The sequence below is a fragment of the Asterias amurensis genome, chromosome 8, assembly GCF_032118995.1.
Source record: "Asterias amurensis chromosome 8, ASM3211899v1".
Lineage (NCBI taxonomy): Eukaryota > Metazoa > Echinodermata > Asteroidea > Forcipulatida > Asteriidae > Asterias > Asterias amurensis.
Genome location: NC_092655.1, coordinates 18,183,832 through 18,209,141, shown reverse-complemented (window position 1 = coordinate 18,209,141; position 25,310 = coordinate 18,183,832). Strand labels below are relative to the sequence as shown.

Here is a 25,310-nt window from a genome sequence, read left to right as displayed (position 1 = left end):
AGTGACTCACCGAACGGGATATTTTCTTGATTTGGATGTCTTCACATTATTCCGGATCTCCAAAGCTATTTCAAGAAACTCGGAAGAGACCTGTAAATCAACAAAATGATCATGATGTATCGTGTTGGATTTGACATACAAGGGACTGTGACATTCAACAACAAGTTATTGACACTTTAAGATTCAAAGGCTGTGGACACTGTTGGTAATTACTCACAATAATTCTTAGCATAAAACCCTACTTGGTGAGGAGTAATCTGTTGATAGTATAACACATTGTGAGAAGGGGCTCCCTCCGATTTCACGAAAGGCTAGGATTAATCCTAACTCGAGTTAGGACGAGTAACCCGTCCTAACTTAGGATGGGTTCAATTCTTCCTACGTATTTGGATACGGGACTCAACTCGTCCTAAGGTCTAAGATTATTCCTAAGTTAGGAGGAGTTTGGTGAAATAGACGGCTGGACACTATTGATAATGTGGATTAATTCTTTCCCCTTTTGTTGACTGCTTTAGATGCATTCAACAAAATTGAAAAGCTCAAGGTGATTTATAGACAATCATGAAGTCATGAACATCCCTAAGGAAATCAAACACACGTCTTATAAACAAAATGGACAAAGTTTTACCTTCTCAGTAAGGTCATTGGCTTGAGCCATGACTGATAGAAGACACTCAATTAAAGGTTGATGGAACTTGTGCCCGAAATATTCAATGTCTGAAAAAACGAGAACAAACAGTGCACATACAAAATTATTAGTCCGACTTTTTAAGCGATCCAGAACAAACTTTATGTAACAATTCACAGCCACAAATTTTTTGTTTTATCCTAGTAAAGTTGTGTTCTGATATCCGCGCCAAATTTCATCTCAAAAGGTGGTCTATTTTTTAGAAATTACTGAAAATCCGGAGCAAATATATCCAGGAATAAAAAACAACTACTTTGAAATGAAGTAACTCTCAAAATGCTTTTTACCCTTGGAAGCTGCTGTAGGCAACTTTATGCTAAAAAAACAAAGGAATTCTTTGCATTTAAGGGTTGGGGTGATACAAACGAGACACCGGCTTGGCCAGCGCCGAGGAACTACATGTATGCTCCTGCTTGCTGGATCAGAACAAAAATCACTCAAGCTGCTATGGCACTTGACTTGATGATGTGATAAAGCTGCTTTATGGCCAATCAAAATGGTTACCAATAGGTACCTTCCCTTTAAAGAGTCTAATTCATGTTGTGACTATTACCTTTCCAGAGTTTGTGGACCTTTGTATAGGCCCCAGCTGTCTCCATTGACCGCAGCATCTCAACGTATATCTGAGAGTTGGGAACGAGTGCCTGAGGGATCAAAAACAAAAAAACATAAGGCTCAAACTTCACTTAAAGAGTACACGTTTGGTAATTACTCGAAACAAATATTAACTTCAAAACTGACTTGGTAACGAGCATTGGAGAGATATTGATTGTAAAAAACATTGTTGGAAACGGCTCCCTCTGAAATAGCATAATGTAGATTTTGAAAAAGAGATAATTTCTCACTAAAATAATAAAAGATTTATAGCTAGAAGTCTTTTATTCCTATCGGAAAGCACACAAATTCGTCCAACAGCGGTGTTTTTTCTCTCACCATTTCCTCGCAACTTCGATGACCAATTTAGCACACATTTTCACAGGCTCGTTAATTTATGCTTACAGTGTATGTTGGGATACACCAAGTGAGAAGACTGGTCTTTGACAATTACCAAACGTGTACCTTCCCTTTAAACAATGTTGAACATTACAGGTTAAAACAATGAAATAATTTAATGCAGTCTTTTGTAAAGACAATGGACACTATTGGTAATTGCTCAAAATAATTTTTAGTATACAAATTTACTTGATAACCAGCAATGGAGTGCTGTTGATAGTAGAAAACATTGTGTGAAAGGCAAACCCTGCTACCATTGTGCCATACACATCCATTCAGAATTGTGTTTGGGTGTTCACCGTCTCTGACGTAACTACGCAAAAGCTTGCTCTGAATCACGTGACGTACAAACTGTCTCTATTGACCCAATTCATCTGACGTCATCATCAGAATAATCTTGGATGTGCCATTTTGGTGGTCAATGTCAAGGTGTGTTATTCAGTGAAGTGCGCACTTTAGACGACGCAGCATTTACATGTAAACCTTTTGACCACCAACATGGTGAGCGTGGCATCAGTCGCCGCGTGTGGAGCGCATGCAAGTGGTCATAGTCTGAGAAATTCAAATGTAAGCGGTAACTTCGATCAAGTTCCTTGCTTCTTCTCATTGAACACAAGTCTCAACACTCATGGGGAGACAGGTCTTTTTCTTCAGCTGCGCCACGCATCTGGAACTCTCTACCACTTAATCTTAGAACTTGTCTTTGTACCACAACATTCAAATCTCTTCTCAAAACTTATCTTATGTCACAGGTTTTCAAGGACTAATTTTTTGTTGTGTCTGTTTTTCTTTGTTTTGTTTTTGTTTCGTTTTGTTTTGTTTGTTGTTGGTTTTACTGCGCCTTGAACACCCAGCAGGGTGGATATGTGCACATTACAAGTCTTATTATTATTATTATAATTAAGCCGGTCCTTTCAAAATCTTGTTTTCAAATCTAAAGCCAAATCCATGAATGGCTCATTGGAGAGAAGTTTGACTGGTCCTAACGAGGTACAACTACATGTAGCATTTGGCCAGTGGACCACTGTTCAGCGAGAATGATACCTCTGCCTTCTAATAAAGTATCAATTTCTCCTCCTTACTCCCAAAAAAACAAAAACAAAAACACATCACTGTTGTTCAGTGGTTAGACTGCAGCACTTGCAATTGCATGGTTGTGGGGTCGAATCCCCCAAGCTAACTGCTGATTTCACAATGGCTAGAATAAGTATTGTTTTCTGTTTACTGGATCACAATTTATTGATTTGGGAAACTCATAACTAAATACGTTAAACCAATGTTTTTATGAGAGAGATTAGTTGTTGCCAGCTTGGCGTTTTTATGCCCTTGGTTGAGTTTGCCAAGTTCCCTTGACAGGAAGATGATCTAAACAAACAAATAAACAAATAAAACCTAAACAAAAAACACAAAAAAATCACCAAAAAGAAAAAACACACTTACCGAAGGTACTATTCGGTCATAGTATTCAAACATGGCGTCCACACTATCCATCAGGCAGATCAAATTAAAAAACTTGGAACTGAAAAAATCAAAACCCAGAAATAAATGAATAAAATATCACTTTTATGTTAGGCCTTCGTTTGAGTACTCATCACAAGTTTGGTTTGCTGGGTTAACTAAAAAACAACTGTTTCTCGAAAAGAATGCAACGCAAAGCTTTCCGTATTATATTGACCCAGACTTATTGCAGAGACCATTCTTATTCTGACATTTGCAATGAACTGAATATTCCTTCAATTTCAGAGAGACTCAAAAGCCTCCACTTAAAGTTTGGAAAGTTCATTTTAAATTCTAGTAGTCTCTCTCTATTTTTTACACCTGCTGGTGTAAAATGCTTCTTTTTTTCTCAAATTTTAATATATTTATAGTAATAATTTTTGTATTTTTACTCTTTGTATGTATATGCATCCGCAGTTCGGCTTTTTGGCTGGCATGTTTGCATTTTTAATAAACCAATTCACCGGAGTGTGGGTTTGAATCCCGCTTGTGACACTTGTGTCCTAGAGCAAGATACCTTTACTATAATTGATTCTCTTCACCCAGGGGTATAAATGGGTACCTGCGATGTTAGAGGTTGATATTGTATATGAAAAAGCCACAAGCGCCTTACAGGCAGCTCAGGGCTGTATACTCCCCAGGGAGCTGAGAAACATTACAGGGATGTTATTGGCCCTATGACCAGGGCACCAATGTAAAGTGCAGTGATACGGTTATTGTGAAATGCGCTATATAAGAATTTGTTATTATTATGGTGGTTGACAACTCAATGTTTACGATGCTTTGATCATCCTCCTGAATCTATCAGAGCATACTGATCAAAACATCGAGTTATCGACCACCGGTTCTTTTAAGAACAACCACTACACAAAAGAGATTTTAAAAATGGTGTCACTGCAAACCTCACCTGATAACTAAATATCAAAACTTGTAAAACCCCACGAACCTCTCTTTTGTGTGTTTACACAATTCACCTGGCATAATCATCAAAATAGACTGTGGAAGTTGCAATATTTGAACAAAGGATCCTGTTATAGTGCACAAGTTTATTTCCTTCACATGTTACAGCAATGTGGATTGTTGTCGCCGAGCAGTATAGTTTACCGAACCCAAGCTCTCATGTTGCAGCAGAGTGTGGGTTCGAATCCCAGTCATGACACTTGTCCCCTTGAGTGAGGCACTTAAAGGCAGTGGACACTATTGGTAATTGTCAAAGACTAGCCTTCACAGTTGGTGTATCTCAACATATGCATAAAATAACAAACCTGTGAAAATTTGATCTCAATTGGTCATCGAACTTGCGAGATAATCATGAAAGAAACAAACACCCCTGTCACACGAAGTTGCGTGCGTTTAGATGGTTGATTTCGAGACCTCAAGTTCTAAATCTAAGGTCTCGAAATCAAATTCGTGGAAAATTACTTCTTTCTTGAAAACTATGGCACTTCAGAGGGAGCCATTTCTCACAATGTTTTAGACCATCAACCTCTCCCCATTACTCGTCACGAAGAAAGGTTCTATGCTAATAATTATTTTGAGTAATTACCAATAGTGTCCACTGCCTTTAACCATATTTGCTTTTTAAAAAGTTGGGAAGGTAGTAAATTCTTCTCTACCAGCCAAGCTCCTAGTGGACTCATGCCTACATCCTTACAGACTGTAAAGGGGGTAAACCTAGCCCCAAGAGCAGGCGGCAGAGAATAGCTACACACCTCAGTGGGAAATAGATTGTAACGTTGATCCCAAACCTTCACAAACAAGATTAACAATACACTTTTGCACTCTAATAATAATATTGAGCATTTCTATGGCGCTATACCAAGAACACACACTCTACCTACTATCTAATCAAGATAAAAGACAGGCAGAAGCCCCGGCCCAAATGTGACAACGGTACTCCAACTTACTAGTATATACTCTGTGAGAAGTAATCCCCGGCCAGCTTGTTGTTATCACCGGTATTCAGCAGAAGATCCACCCTGTATGCTAACTCCACATCTTTCAGATTCAAACACTGCAATAAAAAAAAATCAATATCCATTTCAAATATTTAATTTGTTTTCCCTGAGGAGACCATATTAATATAAGCAATGACAAAAGAATAAATGATTTGAGGCATTGCATGGCGAGGTATCAATGTATATTTGGTTTGCGGTAACACCATGTGTGTATCTACTTGCCAGGTAGAGTTTGTTCAGGACAGTTCTTATCAGAACTGAGAAGTCTCCCGAACCCCAGAACATCTACTCCGCGGTAGTAGAATAAAACAACCTCTACCTGGCAAGTACATACACACATGGCGTTACCGCCAACCTTTGTAGGAGTACATGTACATGTACCTCGTTTTTCAATCATAAAACGCTTTGGACCACACCTAAAAATGAAAATAATTTCAGTGTACTATTTCTGTTAACCCCTTACTCTGATGTGTATTATTGACTGTACTCAGTACTTCCCAAGTACTACACGCAACCTAGGCATTGCTAGAGCAGATGTCTTACCACTAGACCACGACCACCAAGCTAGCCATATTTCTAAAGACAGTTTAAATCCTATGTATTGGCAATGGGTACCACAAACAAATGTTCTTTTACATCCCATATGTAAAACTAACATCTATTTTCAGTATATTCTTGTGGCCGATCAGACAATAATAATAATAATAATAATAATAATAAGACTTGTAATGCGCACATATCCACCCTGCTGGGTGTTCAAGGCGCAGTAAACCAAAACAAAACAAAACAAAAACACAACACAAAGAAAAAACAGACACAACAAAATTAGTCATTGAAAACCTGTGACATAAGATAAGTTTTGAGAAGAGACTTGAATTTTGCGGTACAAAGACAAGATCGAAGATTAAGTGGTAGAGAGTTCCAGATGCGTGGCGCGGCTACAGAAAAAGACCTGTCACCCCATGAGTGTCGAGACTTGGGTTTAATGAGGAGAAGCATGGAACTTGATCGAAGATTCCTTGAAGGAGTGTAAACTTGAAGCAGTTCAGAAATAAGTGGGGAGCCTTGCCATTTAGAGCTTTGTGGACAATGAGCATCAGCTTGAAGATGATTGACAAGATTGATGACAAGACCGCCGAGCTCAAGCTCCTGTGTTACTGATCACAAGAGTTCGGGTTTGAGCCCCAGTCGTGACACCTGTATCCTTAAGCAAGATACTTTAAGTACATGTACATGTATCTAGTTAAAACTAAGACCTTGCTGCGTTCATCAGGGCCCAATTTCATAGAGCTGCCAAGCACAAAAATTGGCTTAGCATGAAAGTTCTGTCTCGATAAAAACAGGATTACTGACCATATTTCCACATGAGTTTTAGGATGAGCAAACAACAGCTGAATACCACTAAAAAGCAATATGCAACAAATGGAAATTTGGTTGGTAAGCCTGTTTTTATCAAATAAGAAATTTCATGCTAAGCAAATTTGTGTGCTTAGCAGCTCTATGAAATAGGGCCCACATGGGATGTACATTTCAAGCTGAAGGTTCCGTGTGTTGTGAGAGGCACATAAAATAACCCATTGCACTTCTTATAAACGGTCTAGCGGAAAAACATCAAAAATTCATACTTACAACATTCATAGCGTTCTTGAAGAAGTGAACTGTGAAAACAGAGAAAAAATACATTATACCAAATTAGCATGCTAAAAACTGACATTGACTTTCAAGTAGCCAAATTTTGCATGAATTCTTTAAAGGGAAGGTACACGTTTGGTAATAACTCAAAACAAATATTAACTTAAAAACTGACTTGGTAACAAGCATTGTAGAGCTGTTGATAGTATAAAACATTGTGAGAAACGGCTCCCTCTGAAGTAGGATAGATTTTGAGAAAGAGGTAATTTCTCACTAAAATAATAAAAGACTTCTAGCTAGAAGTCTTTTATTCCCATCAGAAAGCACACAAATTCGCCCAACAAGTGTGTTTTTTCTCTCGTCATTTTCTCGCAACTTCGATGACCAATTTAGTTCAAATGTCCACAGGTTTGTTATTTTATGCCTATGTTGGGATACACCAAGTGGGAAGACTTGTCTTTGACGATTACCAAACATGTACCTTCCCTTTAGGCTTTGTTTGTCAAAACAGAAAAGAAAAAAGAGTAGATGCATGTACATGTATCATAACCATAGAGTTATATATAAGAACTAGAGGGCGCACGAGTGATGCTTCGTGCACAAACGCCACGGGACCGCAAGATGTCAAGCGCGTCATTCTGCACGCGCGTTGAATATGAAATACACGTTTGAGGGTTTTTTTATTGAACGCTCACGCGATGCTGTTTGTTCAACTTACAAAATGGCCGCACAAACACACGCTGTGAGATAGCTGTTTTGTCAACTTAGAAAATGGCCGCCTGCTTGCATACCGGGGCGCGTATATAGGCCAGTGCGCGCTCTAGTTCTTATATATAACTCTATGATCATAACTAATACGACTACTCACATCTTGCTCATGTTGCTCATGCTTTAGTATAGACTGACTATTTTCTTATTTTTACTTATTTATTTTCATTCTCATTATTTGTTTTATATTAGTTTTGTACATTTCTCTGCATTTATTATTGCTTTGTGTACTATTAATGTTAACCCATATAAATATTTGTTTATACCCCAGACTGCCAGATGTGGGGCAACAGATCTACGGGTCATAGTATATGTATTTGCTTTTGCCTTCCCTCGCCCATCTCAGGGAATAGTGTATTGTATTTTGTTTTGTACAGTTATGGCAAAATAAAGTAATAACAATAACTACTCGCTATGACTACTCACCATCTTGATCATGCTTGAGCGAGAAACTCATCCCTTCTATGGTGTCCATGATATCATACAACATATCACTCGGTGGTAGAGCTGGTGAAAAATCAAAATTACTCATGGCCTCAAAATTACTCATTTAATCAGTCAGGCCCACAAAAGATGCTCAAGGACTAGCGGGCACTAGTCTTTGAAAATAGTGCCCAGTTACAGTGCCCTCTCTTGACTTGAACCGTGTACAGCAACTACAAAACTTCCTTTCTTTCGGTAACTAGTGTATGTCTATTCCCCTCGGGCCTGTGAGTGACCAGAAAAGGGGCCTCTACTGGTCCCTCAAAGTCCCTCAGGGGAAAAGACGTACACTAGTTACCTCATTGCCAGTCAATATGTGTATATCGGTGTAAGGGTAAAACGCATCCAGTGTTTTTAGAATTCAATAGAATGATACTTACAGTCCTTATAGAATATCACTAGCAGAAGGTTGTAGGTGCCAAGACTCGGTTCTGTAAAAAAAAAAAATTTAAACATGTACTTTCGGTAATTATGGCCGTGTCCGAATTGGCGACTTCTGCTACAGCTACGGCTAGGGCGCACGCGTCTGCCATTCTCCAACTCCTTTGGGACTTTAACATTCAGACCGATCATGTTATACCACATAGGCGTCCGGATGTTGTGCTATTAGATAAGACGAAGAAGATGTGTCATCTCATTGACATAGCTGTGCCAGGTGATATAAGGGTAGCTTCGAAGGAGATGGAAAAGATCGAGAAGTACCAGGACCTGGCTAGGGAACTTCGTAAGATTTGGCAGGTAAAGGTAAAAGTAGTCCCCGTGGTGGTTGGAGCAATTGGCACCATTCCCAAAGCACTGGGGAAACATCTAGATGAAATAGGGACAAATGTGAGGGTAGATCTGTTACAGAAGGCAGCGCTTTTGGGAACAGCGAGGATCCTGAGAAAGACTCTTGAGATCTAAGGCTACGGGACGTAGCCCGACTCGAGGAGTTACCGGCACAAAGGAATATGACATCTTTCTTTTGCATGCTGTGATAAAATGAAATAATAATAATAATAATAATAATAATAATAATAATAATAATAATAATAATAATAATAATAAGACTTGTAATGCGCACATATCCACCCTGCTGGGTGTTCAAGGCGCAGAACTTCCCCTCTAAATGTGATTGTGTACACACACAAAACATTTTACTTTTCAAAATATTCTACATACAATGTACTACTTGAATTTGGATTACATGCAAACCCTCTTTTTATGAGCACAGATTATAAAATAAATATATAAAGAACGTACAGATATATGTAACGCCATTATTTCCTGTGTACAAGACGCAGCTTATCTGACTTTGGAAAGGTAAAACAAAACTTATCTAACTGTGTAAAGAGGGCCATGAAGCTATGTTTTTAAAGGAAAAGTTTTTCATTAAGAAAACAAAAGTGTACAGAGGGCATTACCCCAACCTTCCATCATGTATTGTGTTTGCTGAAAGTGTTGCTAATTGTGACTGGCCCTTTATGAATGTAACCCCACATCTAATCTCCAGTTCAATTCGGGAAAAAGATTTCTCAAAGAAACTCACCCACTCCTACTGCTTTCATCTCGCTGAGCGTTTGTAAAGCTTTCCTGCGTCCGATGACTCCCATAATCCTGAGAGAGTCTAACAGGGAGTTGAAGGTTTGAAGGTTCGGAGAGATCCCCTCAAGCTGCATCTGTTGCATCAATTGCTGGAAAAAAAAGAAAAAAGGTCATGGCCCATTACTTAAAGGCAGTGGACAATATTGGTAAGTGTCAAAGACCGGCCTTTTCACTTGGTGTATCTCAACATATGCATAAAGTAACAAACCTGTGAAAATTTGAGCTCAACTGGTCATCAAAGTTGCGAGATAACAATGACAGACAAAACACCCTTATCACACGAAGTTGTGTGCTTTCCGATGCTTGATTTCGAGACCTCAGATTCTCTCTAAAAATCACATTTATTTTGGGGAAAATTACTTCTTTCTCGAAAACTACTCCACTTCAGAGGGAGCCGTTTCTCACATTGTTTTATACTACCAACCTCTCCCCATTACTCGTTACCAAGTAAGGTTTTATCCTAATAATTATTTTGAGTAATTAACAATAGTGTCCACTGCCTTTAACCACTAAACCACAGTGACAGGCAGGGAGTTTAGTTCAAGGAGATACAACTGATTCCACTACTCACTAAAATGACGGTCCATCTCTCTTGATAATCATCTCTGATGTACACAGCTCCCTTGATGAGAGCGTTGTAAGAGTGAACGTCAGCCTGGACTCCTCTCTCTTGCATCTCATTGTACAGGACAAAGGCACTACTGGCTGCCCCATGCTAGATTATGCAAATCAAGGGGTAGATACGCATACATTTGAGACATCATTTAAATATTTTCCATTAGAAACCATTCGTGCATCTTTGGTCAACTTGATAATGCAAATCAAAGAGTAGACATGCATACATTTGAGAGATCATTTACAAATTTTCCAATTAAATTTGAGAGATCATTTAAAGATGCTATGTCAGATTTTTGGTCGATTTGACCCAAAAATTTTGATTTAAAATTCAATAGGTATTTTGATGGGGGTCGAGAAAGTTACGAGCTTTCATTTGAGCCATTGATCAAAAAAGTCCGCCAAATTATTAATAGCAGTGAAATAAAGTGCTCAAAATTAGTTTTTGTCGGAAACCTGACAATATATCACGAAACCAATTCTTATGTGTTTTATAAGAAGCGTTTAGAAAAAAAATTATGGTTCCTGACCATTAAAAGTTAAAGTTAAACTTTTTTTCGTTAGAGCGGGTGATACTCTTTGAAATACCATTCACCATGTTCACTCAAAAAAATCTATTTTTTAATGTTTGGGGCCAAAAATCTGACATAGCATCTTTAACAATTGTCCATGAGAAACCATTCCTGAATCTGCGGTCACCTTCATAATGCAAATCAACAACTAAAATTGCATAAATTTGAGAGATAGTTTACATATTTTCCATTAGAAACTATTCATGTATTTTAGTGTAGTCAACTTGCGCAGCCTATGTTTGTGTAATTATTGTGCTGCATCTGTATGTACACTAGTACATGTAGTTGGTAAATGTTTGTATTTTTAGGCTGTACTGTATGTATTTTGTTGTAATTCTTTTTTTGCTCCTCACAGCAGTTCTCTGAGCGGTTTCCACACTCTGAATACACATCATCAATGTCACTTAGAAATCAACCCAAGTTCAAACCGTACAGGTGTCGCACTACCAGATTCAGGACAAGCCCTCTGCCTTACATGACTGGGTTACTAAATAGAAAATAGTGCAATTATGTCCTCTCAGTCCACCGTTGGATCTTATGTCTCGTATTGTATCAACCATTCAATTTTTTGGAGGTTCACCCAAATTTAATTAATAATGTTTTCATTATCTTCTTTTAAAGCCATTATACACTTTCAGTAAACAGTATTGTCCAAGTTCCACACTTCGTGTATCACAACTTATGTATAAAATAACAATCCTGTGGAAATTTAGGCTCAATCGGACATCGGAGTCGGGAGAAAATAACGGGAAAACCCACTCCTGTTTTCGCGCGTTTCGCCGTGTCATGACATGTGTTTATAACAAATCCGAAATTCCCGCTAACGAGAATTTATATTGTTTTACCGTTTTCTCAAAAAGTAAAGCATTTCATGGAATAATATTTCAAGAGAAGTCTTTCACCATTACCTTCTGTAAACCCCTTAAATTATTTGTAAATCTGTGAACTTTTTTTTTTTTTTTCTGTACCGAAAGGGTCCAATGGCTGTAAGGACTGTTAGTCTAAGTGTGTTTTCTTGTAAAAAAAATTCTCAGACTGCCTGAGTTTTAATATTGTATTTTTCAACTTTGTAAATTGCATGTAATTCAGCCTTCGGCTGAAATGTGTTCTTAACAATAAACCAATCAATAAATTTTTAATTTAAATTGTTATTACTAATTTGCACCTTCGGACATCCTCCGATGGAGGGGCGCACTAGAAATTTGATAAATAATTAAAGTATTATTAGCTTTGTATTTTCTCTAGACCCGTGAATTCTGCCCAAACCTTGTGGTCCTTACCTTTATCATTCCTCTGACCATGGAGCAATAGCTGTGTGAATTCCTATCAGGCATGGCGTTGAAATACTTCTCAGTGTCGTTGTTCTCTCTGGAAACAGATCAAGAGAAACATTCTAGGGTTTGAAGGCATTGGACACTATTGGTAATTACTCAAAATAATTGTTAGCATAAAAACTTGACTTGGTAATGAGCAATGGAGAGCTGTTGATAGTATAAAACATTGTGAGAAACGGCCCCCTCTGAAGTAACGTAGTTTTGAGAAAGAAGTGATTTCTCACTAAAATATTTGAAGTGAATTCCAGACCTCAGCTGAGGTCTTGAATTCAAGCATCTGAAAGCACAGGACTTGTGTGACAAGGGTGTTTTTTTCTTTCATTATTCTCTCGCAACTTCCTGAGTCTTTGTCCAAATGATGGCAGTGGATTACTAAGGATAAGGATTCTTGGCAGGTACGGATGTTCTTACAGGTCAGAGATGAGGTTGGTGGCAGCTGTCACTTCATGGATTATACGTTCATGCAAAAATACTGTAACAGTGTTTCCTTGAAGCCATTGTACACTTTCGGTAAAAAAAAAAAAAAAAGTTCACAGATTTACAAGTAATTTACAGGGTTTACAGAAGGTAATGGTGAAAGACTTTTTTGTTTAAATATTAGTCCATGAACTGCTTTACTTTTTGAGAAAACAGTAAAACAATATCAATTCTCTATAGCGAGAATTACAGATTTATTTTAAACACATGTCATGACACGGTGAAATGAGCGGAAACAAGGGTGGGTTTTCCCATTGTTTTCTCCCGACTCCGATGACCGATTGAGCCTAAATTTTCACAGGTTTGTTATTTTATATAGAAGTTGTGATACATGAAGTGTGGGACTTGGACAATACTGTTTACCGAAAGTGTATAATGGTTTTAAATAGACACTGTGTTCAGATGAAAAATTCACATATAAATTGTTTTGCATCTTTCTTGATAATTTGCCAATAAATTGGCATTATGCTGACAAAAAAACAAACGATTAACCTACGTGTACCTTAAAAGAAAAATGAAGCAATTAAAATGACTCAATAATTTAGAGGTTGCTTTCTGTGTAATTCTTTTGATACTCAAAACTTATTCAGAAATCTGAGGAAAACAACTGAATAAAAGATAAAGGGTAGACTTACTTCCATTTTGGTTCTCTGCCTGCCCGTTTGGACCACGGTCTTTTACTTTTGCTGTCTGATTGGTCAGCTATTGGTGCACTTTCCGGCTTCTCCTCCTATAAGACAGACATATAATGTAAGTATGAAGCAAAACTTGAACAGTTTTATTATAGCCTGTTAAATTTTCATCTGATATAAAGAACAAGATTTGATTATCCATACATCGATGTGTTTAAAGGCAGTGGACACTATTGGTAATTGTCAAAGACCAGTTTTCTTACTGGCTGTATCTCAACATATGCACAAAATAACAAACCTGTGAAAATTTGAGCTTGATTGGTCGTCGGAGTTGCGAGTAACTATGAAAGAAAAAATCACTCTTGTCACACAAAGTTGTGTGCTCTCAGATGCTTGATTTCGAGACCTCAAATGCTAAATTTGAGGGCTCGAAATCAAATTCGTGGAAAATAACTTCTTTCTCGAAAACTACTCCACTTCAGAGGGAGCTGTTTCTCACAATGTTTTGTACCACCAACCTCTCCCCATTACTCGTTACAAAGTAAGGTTTTATGCTAATTATTAATTCGCCGTGTCATGACATGTGTTTAAAATAAATCAGTAATTATCGCTAACGAGAATTTATATTGTTTTACCGTTTTCTCAAGAAGTAAAGCATTTCATGGACTAATATTTCAACAGAAGTCTTTCACCACTACCTTCTGTAAACCCTGTAAGTTATTTGTAAATCTGTGAACTTTTTTTTTTTTCTGTACCAAAAGGGTCCAATGGCTTTAAGGACTGTATACTCAGTATTTTGACAAATTTTAATGCCCAAATTCCAAGGGTTATGAGCGAGCAAGGCATGGAGGGAAAAAACGGCGCGCTGAGATCGATCACCCCTGAGAATGAGGTTGGGTTTCGTTCAAACACCCCTGACTTTTTACCATCAGTTTTTACCATCCAGTACATCTCAACTCATGAAAACTGTCTGTGACTAATTATTCAGCTCAACTTACCCTGTCTAATAAATACCTTATGAAAATCTCTTAAAAAAGTGTAGGCTTACATGCAAAGAAAAATGTGTTCAGGGGTGAATTTCACAAAGAGTTAGGACTAGTCTTATCTCAAGTTAGGACCAGTTACTCGTCCTAACTTAGGACTATCCATGCAATGTGTATATCTCCTAAGACTAGTCCAAAGTTAGGACTAGTCCTAACTCTTTGTGAAATCGACCCCAGGACCTATCTCAGGCATGGGTACAATATTGTAGAAAATGGGATTCCACATTTTTGCTCTGACGAGATGAGATGTTATGCATTTTTGTCTAGTTTTCAGTTATTGAAGATCAAATCTTTGGTAGCATGATAGCGGAAATAAGCTTCAAATGTTACTTGCAAGTGACACAATATCCAGTTTGTCCTTACACGTAGTTAGGTTTGTCTTTATTTCACTTACCTCAATGACCTCATTTTCAGGTGTTTCTTCTGATTCTGTGACTTTCTCAGGTTCGGCATTGTAACCATGGAAACACAGGAGATCCAATAATGCATTGCTGGTTTCCATGGATACTTCACTTCCTAAGAAAAACATTTATCAAGTAGAAAGTGTACAAAATTTGTAAAGTTGTGATTTTATTGTAATTGAAAAAAACTCTCGGAATTAAAGAACAAATTCAAACCATAAATTTTTATGATGTCAAAATACAGTTGACAATCTTCCGATCCTGTGCACAGAGCAAATGCATATAATTATTGTAAAGGTAGGGTATTCGGTTTTGAGGAGACAGAACACTTAAAGGCAGTGGACACTATTGGTAATTACTCAAAATAATTATTGGCATAAAATCTTTCTTGGTGACGAGTAATTGGGAGAGGGTTGTTGGTATAAACCATTGTGAGAAACGGCTCCCTCTGAAGTGCCATAGTTTTCGAGAAAGAAGCAATTGTTCACGAATTTGATTTCAAGACCTCAAGTTTAGAATTTGAGGTCTCGAAATCAAGCATCAGAAAGCACACAACTTCGTGTGACAAGAGTGTTTTTTCTTTCATTATTATCTCGCCAACTCGACGACCGATTGAGCTCAAGTTTTCATAGGTTTGTTATTTTATGCATATGTTGAGATACACCAAGTGAGAAGACTGGTCTTCGACAATTACCAATAGTGTCCACTGTCTTTAACAGAAAGCTTGCTAAAACCTTGGTCATGGTGGGACTGCAGAAGTTGCATATACAAGGTTGCAGGTTTCGAATCTGGCCAAGCTAACCACAGATTCCACGATAACTAGAATAAGTATTGTTGTCTAGATACTTGATCACAATTATTTGTTTTGTGCAACTCACAATCATAGAAATTAAACCAATGAGTGCATGATGAGAGAGATTGGCTGTTGTCAGTAAGGCGTACTTTTTGTTTGTCACAAAACACAAACGTTGTAAAAAGCTTTCCTTAAAACATAACTTGCTGAGGTGATGTTGCTTTTGAAAATTGAGCAAAACAATTTCACAAAAAAAATATTTGTGCCTCAGTGAGACAACACTTCTTTAAGCATGTACAGTGGATTTACGCGACTCCTGAAAACATCGTCTGTGATTTTGACTACTTATTCACAAAAAGTTGAGGACTGAAACTTCTAAAGGTAAATTAAATTACAAACATCTTCATCCACAAAGAGTAGAGATTCATGTCATGGCCCAAAACTTGATCCACAAAAGGCATCAAAACCCTTTAAAGGGAGCTCTGCAAAGTTCCATTGTTGGGAAGATAATCTAAACAAACAAGCAAACTAACCAAATTGGCCATTCCAGTGGTGAAAACCAGCCCCTCTAATGTATTCAAATATTTAAATTCACCTGCGTCAAGTGTGTTATAGAACATGTCCAGAGCAGCCTTCATGTCTGCAGCCTCCACTCTTTCCAAAATGGCTTCTTCACTGGGCTCATTAAACAAATACTGGTTTTGAAGAGGGTAGAATGCCTGGGGAAACAATAAAATGTTAAAGACAAGATTATATCATATGAAATGTTACTAATTCTTCTTCTTAGTGTGTCCACGCACACTACATGTAGATGTTGAATTTCAGCCAGAACTGAGCACAGTCTGTGGTTCTGAATCACATATGCAGGTCACACCCTTTTTGTTCAAATAGTCCCCCATTCTTGAGCGTTATTTTGCAGAAACCAGTACATGATCTGAGTCGGTTGAGGCATTTACAGCCCAGCTTGAGTCAGCACCAGGTGGGAGTTCTCCATTTGCACTTATGGACATGGATGTTACTGTTAGATGGTTGGCAAACCTTTTTTCCCATAAGACTACTTTGGTTTTTAGCAACTTCACTCAGTTCAGTTTGACTAAAAGAAAAGTAAGATTTGAAACTTTGCCTGGTGGAAATGCGATATACATGTAGTAAAAATTTGCGGTTACACCATGTAATGATAATCTCTAAATGAGTTGGGGTGGTTCTGAAAAGAACCATTGGTTTCAACTCTACGTTCTGATTAGTATGCTCTGATCATCTTCTGGAGAAAAGCACTTCTCCTGGATTTGAGTTGCTGAGTTGCTCTTTGTAGCTTGGAATGGTTTATCTATCATTCAACAGTGGATAAGGTTTGATGGTCAGGCTGTAGGAGGGTTGACTACATGTATGAAATCATGACAATACATCATCTTGCTGGCTGGTATAGTTTATTTCATTCAAAACCCCACAGGATGACATTGAATGGCCTGACAGTAGGAGGGTTAACTGTGCAACAAATGTACGAAGGATTCACAGCTATATCAAATTGCAGGCTAGTATAGTGACAATACCTACTGTATCAATCAAAACCACACATGATGACATTTAATGGCTAGACAGTAGGAGGGTTGACTGTGCAACAAATGTACAAAGGATTCACAGCTACATCAAATTGCAGGCTAGTATAGTGACATACCTATCAATCAAAACCACACATGATGACATTTAATGGCCAGACAGTAGGAGGGTTGACTGTGCAACAAATGTGCGAAGGATTCACAGCTATATCAAATTGCAGGCTAGTATAGTGAAATATACCTACTGTATCAATCAAAACCACACATGATGACATTGAATGGTCAGACGGTAGGAGGGTTGACTGTGCAACAAATGTACAAAGGATTCACAGCTATATCAAATTGCAGGCTGGTATAGTGAACCTATCATTCAAAGCCACACAAGATGACATTGAATGGTCAGACAGTAGGAGGGTTAAACTAACAGAAGAAATTTAAAAAAAGAGACTAATCTCACCTCCACTTTGGGCTCATCGTGCTGTAAAGCCATGAAGTTCTGAGGCCACTTGTTGATGACATATTGAGCAGCTTGCTTGCCTGATTCTGACGCCAGAGCATATCGTCGCTGTGTATCAAATAAAACAGTACCAGTTAATGATAAAAGTAACATGGTGTGTCATGGCTGAGCGGTCAAGAGCACGAACCCAAGATCTGGTGAACGTAAAGCTGTTCGTCCTGTGTGCGTAGAAGAACCCAACGCACTTTCTATTGAAAGAGAAGAGGTTTACCTCGGTCGGTATTCCTAGTTTGATTGGCAGCATATTGCACCCAGCACCTTGTAAGTTAATACATGGTGCTATGTAAATGAATTGCTCTCATACTTCTAAAACGCAGCACTACAATACCTTGCAGATGGGTGCCGGGGCATTTTAACAAATAAATACTAATTTTTTGTCAATAAACCAACCTTTTCTCCAGCATTTTTTGGCAAAAGATACGGATCATCATGATATATGTATGGAGCAGCCGTAGAATCCTGTAAAAAAAACAAAAGTAATTCATATTTGTCATCAAAGAGCGGGAATGAGGTCTTCAATAACCATTTACAACTGGCAGGATTGTGGTGCAGCTACGACCCTAAAAGATAGTTACACAAAATATAGACGTTGTGACCTCTGACGTCACTCGAAAACCATAACATGATTCACGCGCATACCGCCGGGCAAAACTTTTGTGTTTTGACAGCCAGCTAGAAAGTGTATGCAATCTTACCATGACTACGCGTCTTTTTGCCCAGCAAAACATGACATATACAGGTACAGTGTTTTTTCAACAGAGGGTGGTTACGAATGTAAACATAGTTCACATAGTCTATATATTAGCATACAAGGTGACTTGATAATAAGGGAGCCGTTTCTCACAATGTTTTATACTATCAACAGCTCTCCATTGCTTGTTCCCAAGTAAGTTTATTTTACACAAATAATTATTTTGAGTTATTACCGCTAGTGTCCAGTGATGTTAAGTAGTGTCAATACATAAAATGGCCATTGAGACTGCTATGGCTTATGGCTATGACCTTAGCAACAGTCGTAGCCAATAGCCATAGCTGTAATACTCACTCTTTTCACAGTTCTGCTCAGTGCTTGAAGAACAGCCGTTGGATCTCTGAAATTAAAGGACATAATTTATTGACAGAAATTAAACAAAATAATGAAGCAATTTTGGGTAAAACAAAGAAAAATTTACTGGAGTGGGACTTGAACCTTGTGAACCTCTAGATTAATGTACTCGCACTCTACCAACTGGGCGGTTTAAAGGCAGTGGACACTATTGGTAATTGTCAAAGACTAGCCTTCACAGTTGATGTATCTCAACATATGCATAAAATACCAAACTTGTGAAAAATTAAGCTCAATCAAAGTTTAATTTCGAGACCTCAAATTTAGAATTTGAGGTCTCGAAATCAACCATCTCAATGCACATAACTTCGTGTGACAAGTTTTTTTTTCTTCTTTCATTTTTATCTCCCAACTTCGACGACCAATGGAGATCAAATTTTCACAGGTTTGATGTTTTATGCATTATGTTGAGATACACTAAGTGAGATTACTGGTCTTTGACAATTACCAATAGTGTCCAGTGTCTTTAAAGGCAGTGGACACTATTGGTTATTGTCAAAGACTAGCCTTCACAGTTTATGTATCTCAACATATGCATCAAATAACAAACCTGTGAAAATTTGGGCTCAATCGGTTATCAAAGTTGCAAGATAATAATGAAAGAAAAAAAAAAACCTTGTCACACAAAGTTGGGTGCGTTTAGATGGATGATTTCAAGACCTCAAGTTCTAAATCTGAGGTCTCTAAATCAAATTCGTGGAAAATTACTTCTTTCTCGAAAATTATGGCACTTCAGAGGGAGCTGTTTCTCACAATGTTTTATACCATCAACCTCTCCCCATTACTCGTTAGCAAGTAAGGTTTTATGCTAATAATTATTTTGAGTAATTACCAATAGTGTCCACTGCCTTTAATTCCCAATGCTAGCAGTCTCCTTATTTTGTCAATATCTTTGTTCAGGGGTGTCAGTCAGAAGCCACAATGTACTACCTCCGCTGGTCACAGGTTCAAGTAAAAAAGCTATCTTTGTTCAATCCAAAATTATTTTAAATTTACCTAGTCAGGTTTCCCAGCGTTGGTACTTGGTACACAAAATAAGAGTGACTTTTTGGGGAATTGAGTTAATTAGTTTTCAATAGACACGTCATTATATTTAGCGTGCCGTGGCCAGACTCAATTTCTGACGTTCTATCAGCAGAGTGCCGGTTTGATTCCCCCTCTTGACACTTGTGCTGTTTATGCAATACACCTATCACTCAGAAAACAAATGGTAAAAAGATGTTATGTAAAAAAAGTTGTGTAAGAAACTACCTAAATTAAGTAAAACACGGCCAAAAATATGTACTGATTTGTAGTGTAAAAAAATCTATACATGTTTTGAGAGTAAGTATTGCAGTTAACCAAAGTTATGTAAGATTTACCAAAGTAAAGAGAAACTTTACATGGCATTGGTAGGTCTTACTAGGAACTGTGAAAAGAATCCGGTGTTTACATGCAAGTTATGTTTTTTGTTTTTCCCCTCGTGTGCGCACGCGCGTCTGCGTGACAAGTTGCTAACGTCTCAGTCCATGCAGTCATGTCGTTCGTGCTCGTCGAGCAAAAGTAACAAGAATGGAGATTTTTGCTCCTAGGTGGACGTATTAAAAGGTGAGTTTCTCAAAAGTTGTTACGATCTACAGTCATATCTACTGATGTGTGTCGTATTATTATTTGTTAGTTTTTACAACCATTCTGACCTACATGTTTGCCATAAACTTGAAGATGTATACAGCGCTATAGTGCTGATATAGCAAAACAACATGTTGCAACACGTTACAACACATGCCCACTTTATAGCGCTGCAGACATCTTCAAGTTTATGACAAAAATGTAGGCCGAAATGGTTGTAAAAACTAACAAATAATAATACGACACACATCAGTCTGTGTATATGACTGCAGATCGCAATTGTTTTTGAGAAACTCACCTTTCATTACGTCCATCAAGGAGCAAAATCCCCATGCTTGTAACTTTTGCTCGACGAGCACGAACAGGCAGTAAGGCCTTACTCAAACGTTCAGACGGGAAAAGGGTACAACGGTAAAAATATGTAATTGTGTACGACTACACACAATCCAAGTAAACATTTTACCTAAACAAACAGTAAAATAATAATAATTACACAGCAATAAGGTAAATTAAAGTTTTAACCCATACAAAGGGTAACGCAGAATAGTTTTACATGTCATAAAAGTGTAAGGTTTACACAATCGATGTGTAATATTTTACATATCTAGCGTTTACTTAAAATTTAGGTAAATATGTTTACTCCTAAACGAAGTAAGTTTGTAAGTATTTGTTGTGTAAGTTTTACCCTGCAACGAACTGGTAAAAGTTTACCTAACTGTTAGCAGGTTCACCCCCTGCCTCTAAAACATGGTTTTTTTTACACAACTTGTGTAAATATTTTTCTGAGTGTAGCCATTGCAGGCATGATATTGCTAAAATAATTTTCGTCTCACAATCACATTATTTTACTAATTTCTCAAAAACTACATCACCTCATCAGCAAGTAATATTTTAAGGGAGGCTTTCTACTATTTACTATCTTCAAATAATGTAAGTTAAATGTAAATCTGTAGACATTGTGCAAAAGGTACCTAAACCCTTTAATTAACACAGGTTTCCTGTTTTTTTCCGAGTGTGAGAAAATCAGACTAAAGTAGGACAAAAATCAAGCCTGCCACTAATTCTTTTAAAAAGGAGAACACAGGAAGCCATTGCACCAGACAATACATGTATGTACAACCCAACTGCCAATAAACTTGATCTTTAAAGACACTGGACACCTACATATTGGTAATTGTCAAAGACCAGTCTTCTCACTTGGTGTATCTCAACACAAACATAAAATAACAAACCTGTGAAAAATTGAGCTCAATCGTTTGTCGAAGTTGCGAAATAATAATGAAAGAAAAACACCATTGTCACACAAAGTTGTGTGCTTTCCTCAGATGCTTGATTTCGAGACCTCAAATTCTAAATCTGATATCAAATTCATAGAAAATTACTTCTTTCTCGAAACCTATGTTACTTCAGAGGGAGCCGTTTCTCACGGTGTTTTATACTATCAACAGCTCCCCATTACTAGTTACCAAATAAGGTTTTATGCTAATAATTATTTTGAGTAATTACCAATAGTGTCCACTGCCTTTAACATGTTTAATAAAACACACCGTAATCCTACATCAAAGTATCATACATACCTTTTCTTCCTCTTTGGAATCTGAATTTCTTTCTGAGACGGTTGAGCAGCTGTTGCTTCTTGTGTTTGACAGCTTTGCACAAAGAGACATCTGAAAGATATCAAATAACGACTTTTGTAGGTTAATTACCAAATATTTCCAGTACCTTAATAAAAATTATTGCAGGCAAAAAAAACACAAAAAAAAACGTGACCTCGGCCGGCCGATGACGTCATGCTGTTGGCATATTCAAAGATGGCTGCGCCATGTACGAATCAAGGAAAATAGAGTCGGAGAAAGGTAGCAAAGTTATCGATAACAATTTCTTTTTAATTTGTTTTTTCACTTTTCAATACACACAAAGCAAGCTATGTAAGAGTTAGGTGAACACATTCAGCCGGATTATACTGCCGAGTGGCTCGTAGGGGAGGCGCCACAATTTTTTTATTTTTGCTTTTAATTTCTTAGCAGCGCGAATAAATGGTATGGACGTGTGGCTAAGGATTCAGCTAGCCTTGGCCACACAATGGGGCTAGTATTTGACCAGATTGTGATTTGCCGATCAAAAGAATCTCGTAACCCTCCGGACTTCCGGCCGTCTGGAAGAGGGTTACGTTATCGCAACTAGGCAATCCCTATAACATAGTAATTGGAGTAATTGCAGAATTACCCGCAGCCCGAAACTACCTTTTTTTTACCAAGTGGAGGCGCGGAGTCGCGAAGTCGTGGTGCGGGCAATGACAGGTAGAGGGCGTTTTTAGAAAGACGGCATACCACTACATGTGGTAAAGATAATTTTGGAGAGTCGGGCAAGGTGGAGGCGCGGAGACGTGGTGCGGGCAATGGCCGATAGAGGGCGTTTTTAGAAAGACGGGCATCTAGCATTACACGTGGTCAAGATAATTTTGGAGAGTCGCGGAGCTGGAGGCGCGGAGGCACCGAGTCGCGGAGACGTGGTGCGGGCATGGCCGATAGAGGGCGTCTTTAGAAAGTTGGGCATTCCGGACTTTCCTTCCCTTTTTAAAATAATCTTTGAATGGGGAACACTTGCATAGCAGCAAGAATATAAAATAAATGGAATTTGGGCTTTCTTTCCCTTTTTAAAATAATCCTTGAATGGGGAACATTTGCATAGCGGCAAGAATATAATATAAATGGAATTCAGACTTTCTTTCCCTTTTAAAAATAATCCTTGAATGGGGAACATTTGCAATAAATGGAATAAATGGAATTTTGTTTTTATTTATTATTGGGACGTAATCCTGGGGGGGGGGGCAGAATGGACCGTTCCGGCTTTCCACTAAGCTCCGCCCACCGCGCACGTGAGCAAGACATGTGTACAAGCACTCCCAATGACATTCTGCACGATTCTGCCGCGCGTGCCAAATATACGCGCACGCATGACCGAGTTTATCTGACCACAATCATTGCTGTGATTGGTCAAAATGGGTGAACGCGCACAGTTTGATTGACAGGCCGGATCAGTCCATTGAACACACCGCCAAGCAAACACACGGAAGTGATACAATTTAGTTTGAATTGATACTGATAGCGCCCTCAAACGGTCACAAATATCACAATGATATGATATACTGTACTTACATGTACTTGCCTCGAGGACATGTGATCACAATATTGTAACACACTGGGACTGCGACTCCGCGACTCCGTCTACGCGCGGGGAAATACATTGTGACCGCGACTCGGTCTACGCGCGGGGAAATACATTGTGACCTCGACTCCGTCTACGCGCGGGGACAAATACATTGTGACCGCGACTCCGCGCCTCCGCAAGAAAAAAAGGTACCAGGGGTGCGGGGTATTCTGCAATTGTGCCTAGTAATTTAACTGAAATGTTTGCAATGACTGTACAGTAAAGGGACAGAGAGAATCCATAAACTTAAAGGAACACGTTGCCTTGGATCGGACAAGTTGGTCTATAAAAAGCGTTTGTAGGCCTAACCGTTTGTTATAAAATGCATATGGTTGGAAAGATGTTGTAAAAGTAGAATACAATGATCCACACAAATATGCCACGAAATTGCGTGGTTTTCCTTTAACTGTGCGAACTAACACGGTCGGCCATGGAGTCAAAAATTTGACTCCCATATAAATGGCCGACCGTGTGAGTCGACGAGGTAATAAAAGGAAAACCGAACAATTTCGAGGCATGTTTGTGTGGATCATTGTATTCTACTTTTACAACGTCTTTCCAACCATATCCATATGCATTTTATAACAAACGGTTACAAACGCTTTTCAAAGACCAACTCGACCGATCCAAGGCAACGTGTTCCTTTAACCATGGAGCTCCATGCTTTAACTAAAATAGGGATGTTCCATTGGATCATCGTGGCCCCATTCAAAAATTGATGTAATGAAATAATCATATTCATGTTCATCGATGATCGATTGTCCACGGGCTAATCACTAGCGTTGCTTTCATTGATGTAGCTCGAACCAGATGCATGTTAAACCGCAATCGTCCATGCCTTGGAGTAAACAGATTTGTACATACTAAAATACAGGGTACTTACCTCTGAAAACATGAACTCAGTGGCACTTTTGAAGTAGATCGGCAGAGCGTGACTGCCCTCATGGAGGCTGCCATTTTGAAGAGTGACTTATTTTGTCACAAGAGGGCGCTGTTGCCACATTAGCGCTGTTAACGGACCGAGCCGGAGGCGAGGTCCGTTAACAGCGCCAGCCACCAACCAAGGTCATTACCACGCAGTGAAGACCGGGTACTCGCACTGTTATTCCCATTAATAAATACGTTTTTTGGCGAATTAAACGGCGAAAATTTTCCAAATTGTGTGACTTTTCTCTCGGCGGTACTTCCAGACATGTTCAGGGGCCATATTTGAGCTTTTGATGGTTCACATCTCTTTCGTGCGTTAAACACATTACTGATCTTTGAGACCAGTGACTCTTTTAAATAATGATCTGTTCAGCGCCGTCACTCGGGTCAAAGGAGGCAAATGATTGGACGATAGCTGTTCCTTGTGCATTAAAACGCGCGCATGAGCTCGGCGTCAGTTTATACGCGCGCACATGTTACACGCGCGCACTCAAAAATTGATACATTTTCAGCGCGCGTACGCGTAAGTGCGCGAAGTTGCAATGAAACTAACAGGGATATAAATAAGCGTGCGATACATTGCAACGCGCAAGGTTTACACAATGTATGCTGATTTAGTGGCCACTTATTCGCTATTTTCCAAAGCCGGTCTTTAAACCACCGTTAACACTCCCACACGTGACCGGGTTTTGACCAATCAGAGACTTGAAACCGTCCAAGGTATTTATTAATTTTTGATAAAGGCTTTAATTGGCTCTTCAGGCTGAATCCCTAAACCGCAAAGCACGCGTATAGTTAAAACTACTGAGGGGCATAGCTCTGAGCCGACTGGTAAAACATTGCCCGAACAATGTTCGTAGTAACTTTACCCCTTGTATGAGATTTATGAATAATAAGCCCACAAACTTAATGCATAA

General features: G+C 38.5%; 1 protein-coding gene across 2 annotated transcripts in view; it reads right to left on the bottom strand.

The window, feature by feature from the left end:
• The window catches only part of LOC139940988 (small ribosomal subunit protein mS39-like), a 38,191-nt gene extending 13,466 nt beyond the window's left edge, over positions 1–24,725 (bottom strand). Inside the window, exons 1-20 of one of the 2 annotated variants that reach the window (XM_071937394.1) lie at positions 24,589–24,725; positions 24,350–24,416; positions 21,834–21,923; positions 18,589–18,634; positions 17,934–18,002; positions 17,484–17,591; positions 16,066–16,189; positions 14,671–14,792; positions 13,237–13,331; positions 12,071–12,158; positions 10,175–10,318; positions 9,548–9,692; positions 8,400–8,450; positions 7,963–8,043; positions 6,766–6,794; positions 5,086–5,192; positions 3,122–3,200; positions 1,242–1,332; positions 629–717; positions 11–90 (exon numbers count right to left, since the gene is read on the bottom strand). In XM_071937394.1, the coding sequence (XP_071793495.1) occupies positions 11–90; positions 629–717; positions 1,242–1,332; positions 3,122–3,200; positions 5,086–5,192; positions 6,766–6,794; positions 7,963–8,043; positions 8,400–8,450; positions 9,548–9,692; positions 10,175–10,318; positions 12,071–12,158; positions 13,237–13,331; positions 14,671–14,792; positions 16,066–16,189; positions 17,484–17,591; positions 17,934–18,002; positions 18,589–18,634; positions 21,834–21,923; positions 24,350–24,411 (1,700 nt within the window). In that variant the 5' untranslated portion in view covers positions 24,412–24,416; positions 24,589–24,725. Of the gene's footprint in view, positions 1–10; positions 91–628; positions 718–1,241; positions 1,333–3,121; positions 3,201–5,085; positions 5,193–6,765; positions 6,795–7,962; positions 8,044–8,399; positions 8,451–9,547; positions 9,693–10,174; positions 10,319–12,070; positions 12,159–13,236; positions 13,332–14,670; positions 14,793–16,065; positions 16,190–17,483; positions 17,592–17,933; positions 18,003–18,588; positions 18,635–21,833; positions 21,924–24,349; positions 24,458–24,588 lie in introns of those variants that run through there. The other variant, XM_071937393.1, reaches the window with a different exon arrangement.
• Positions 24,726–25,310: the final 585 nt, after the last annotated feature.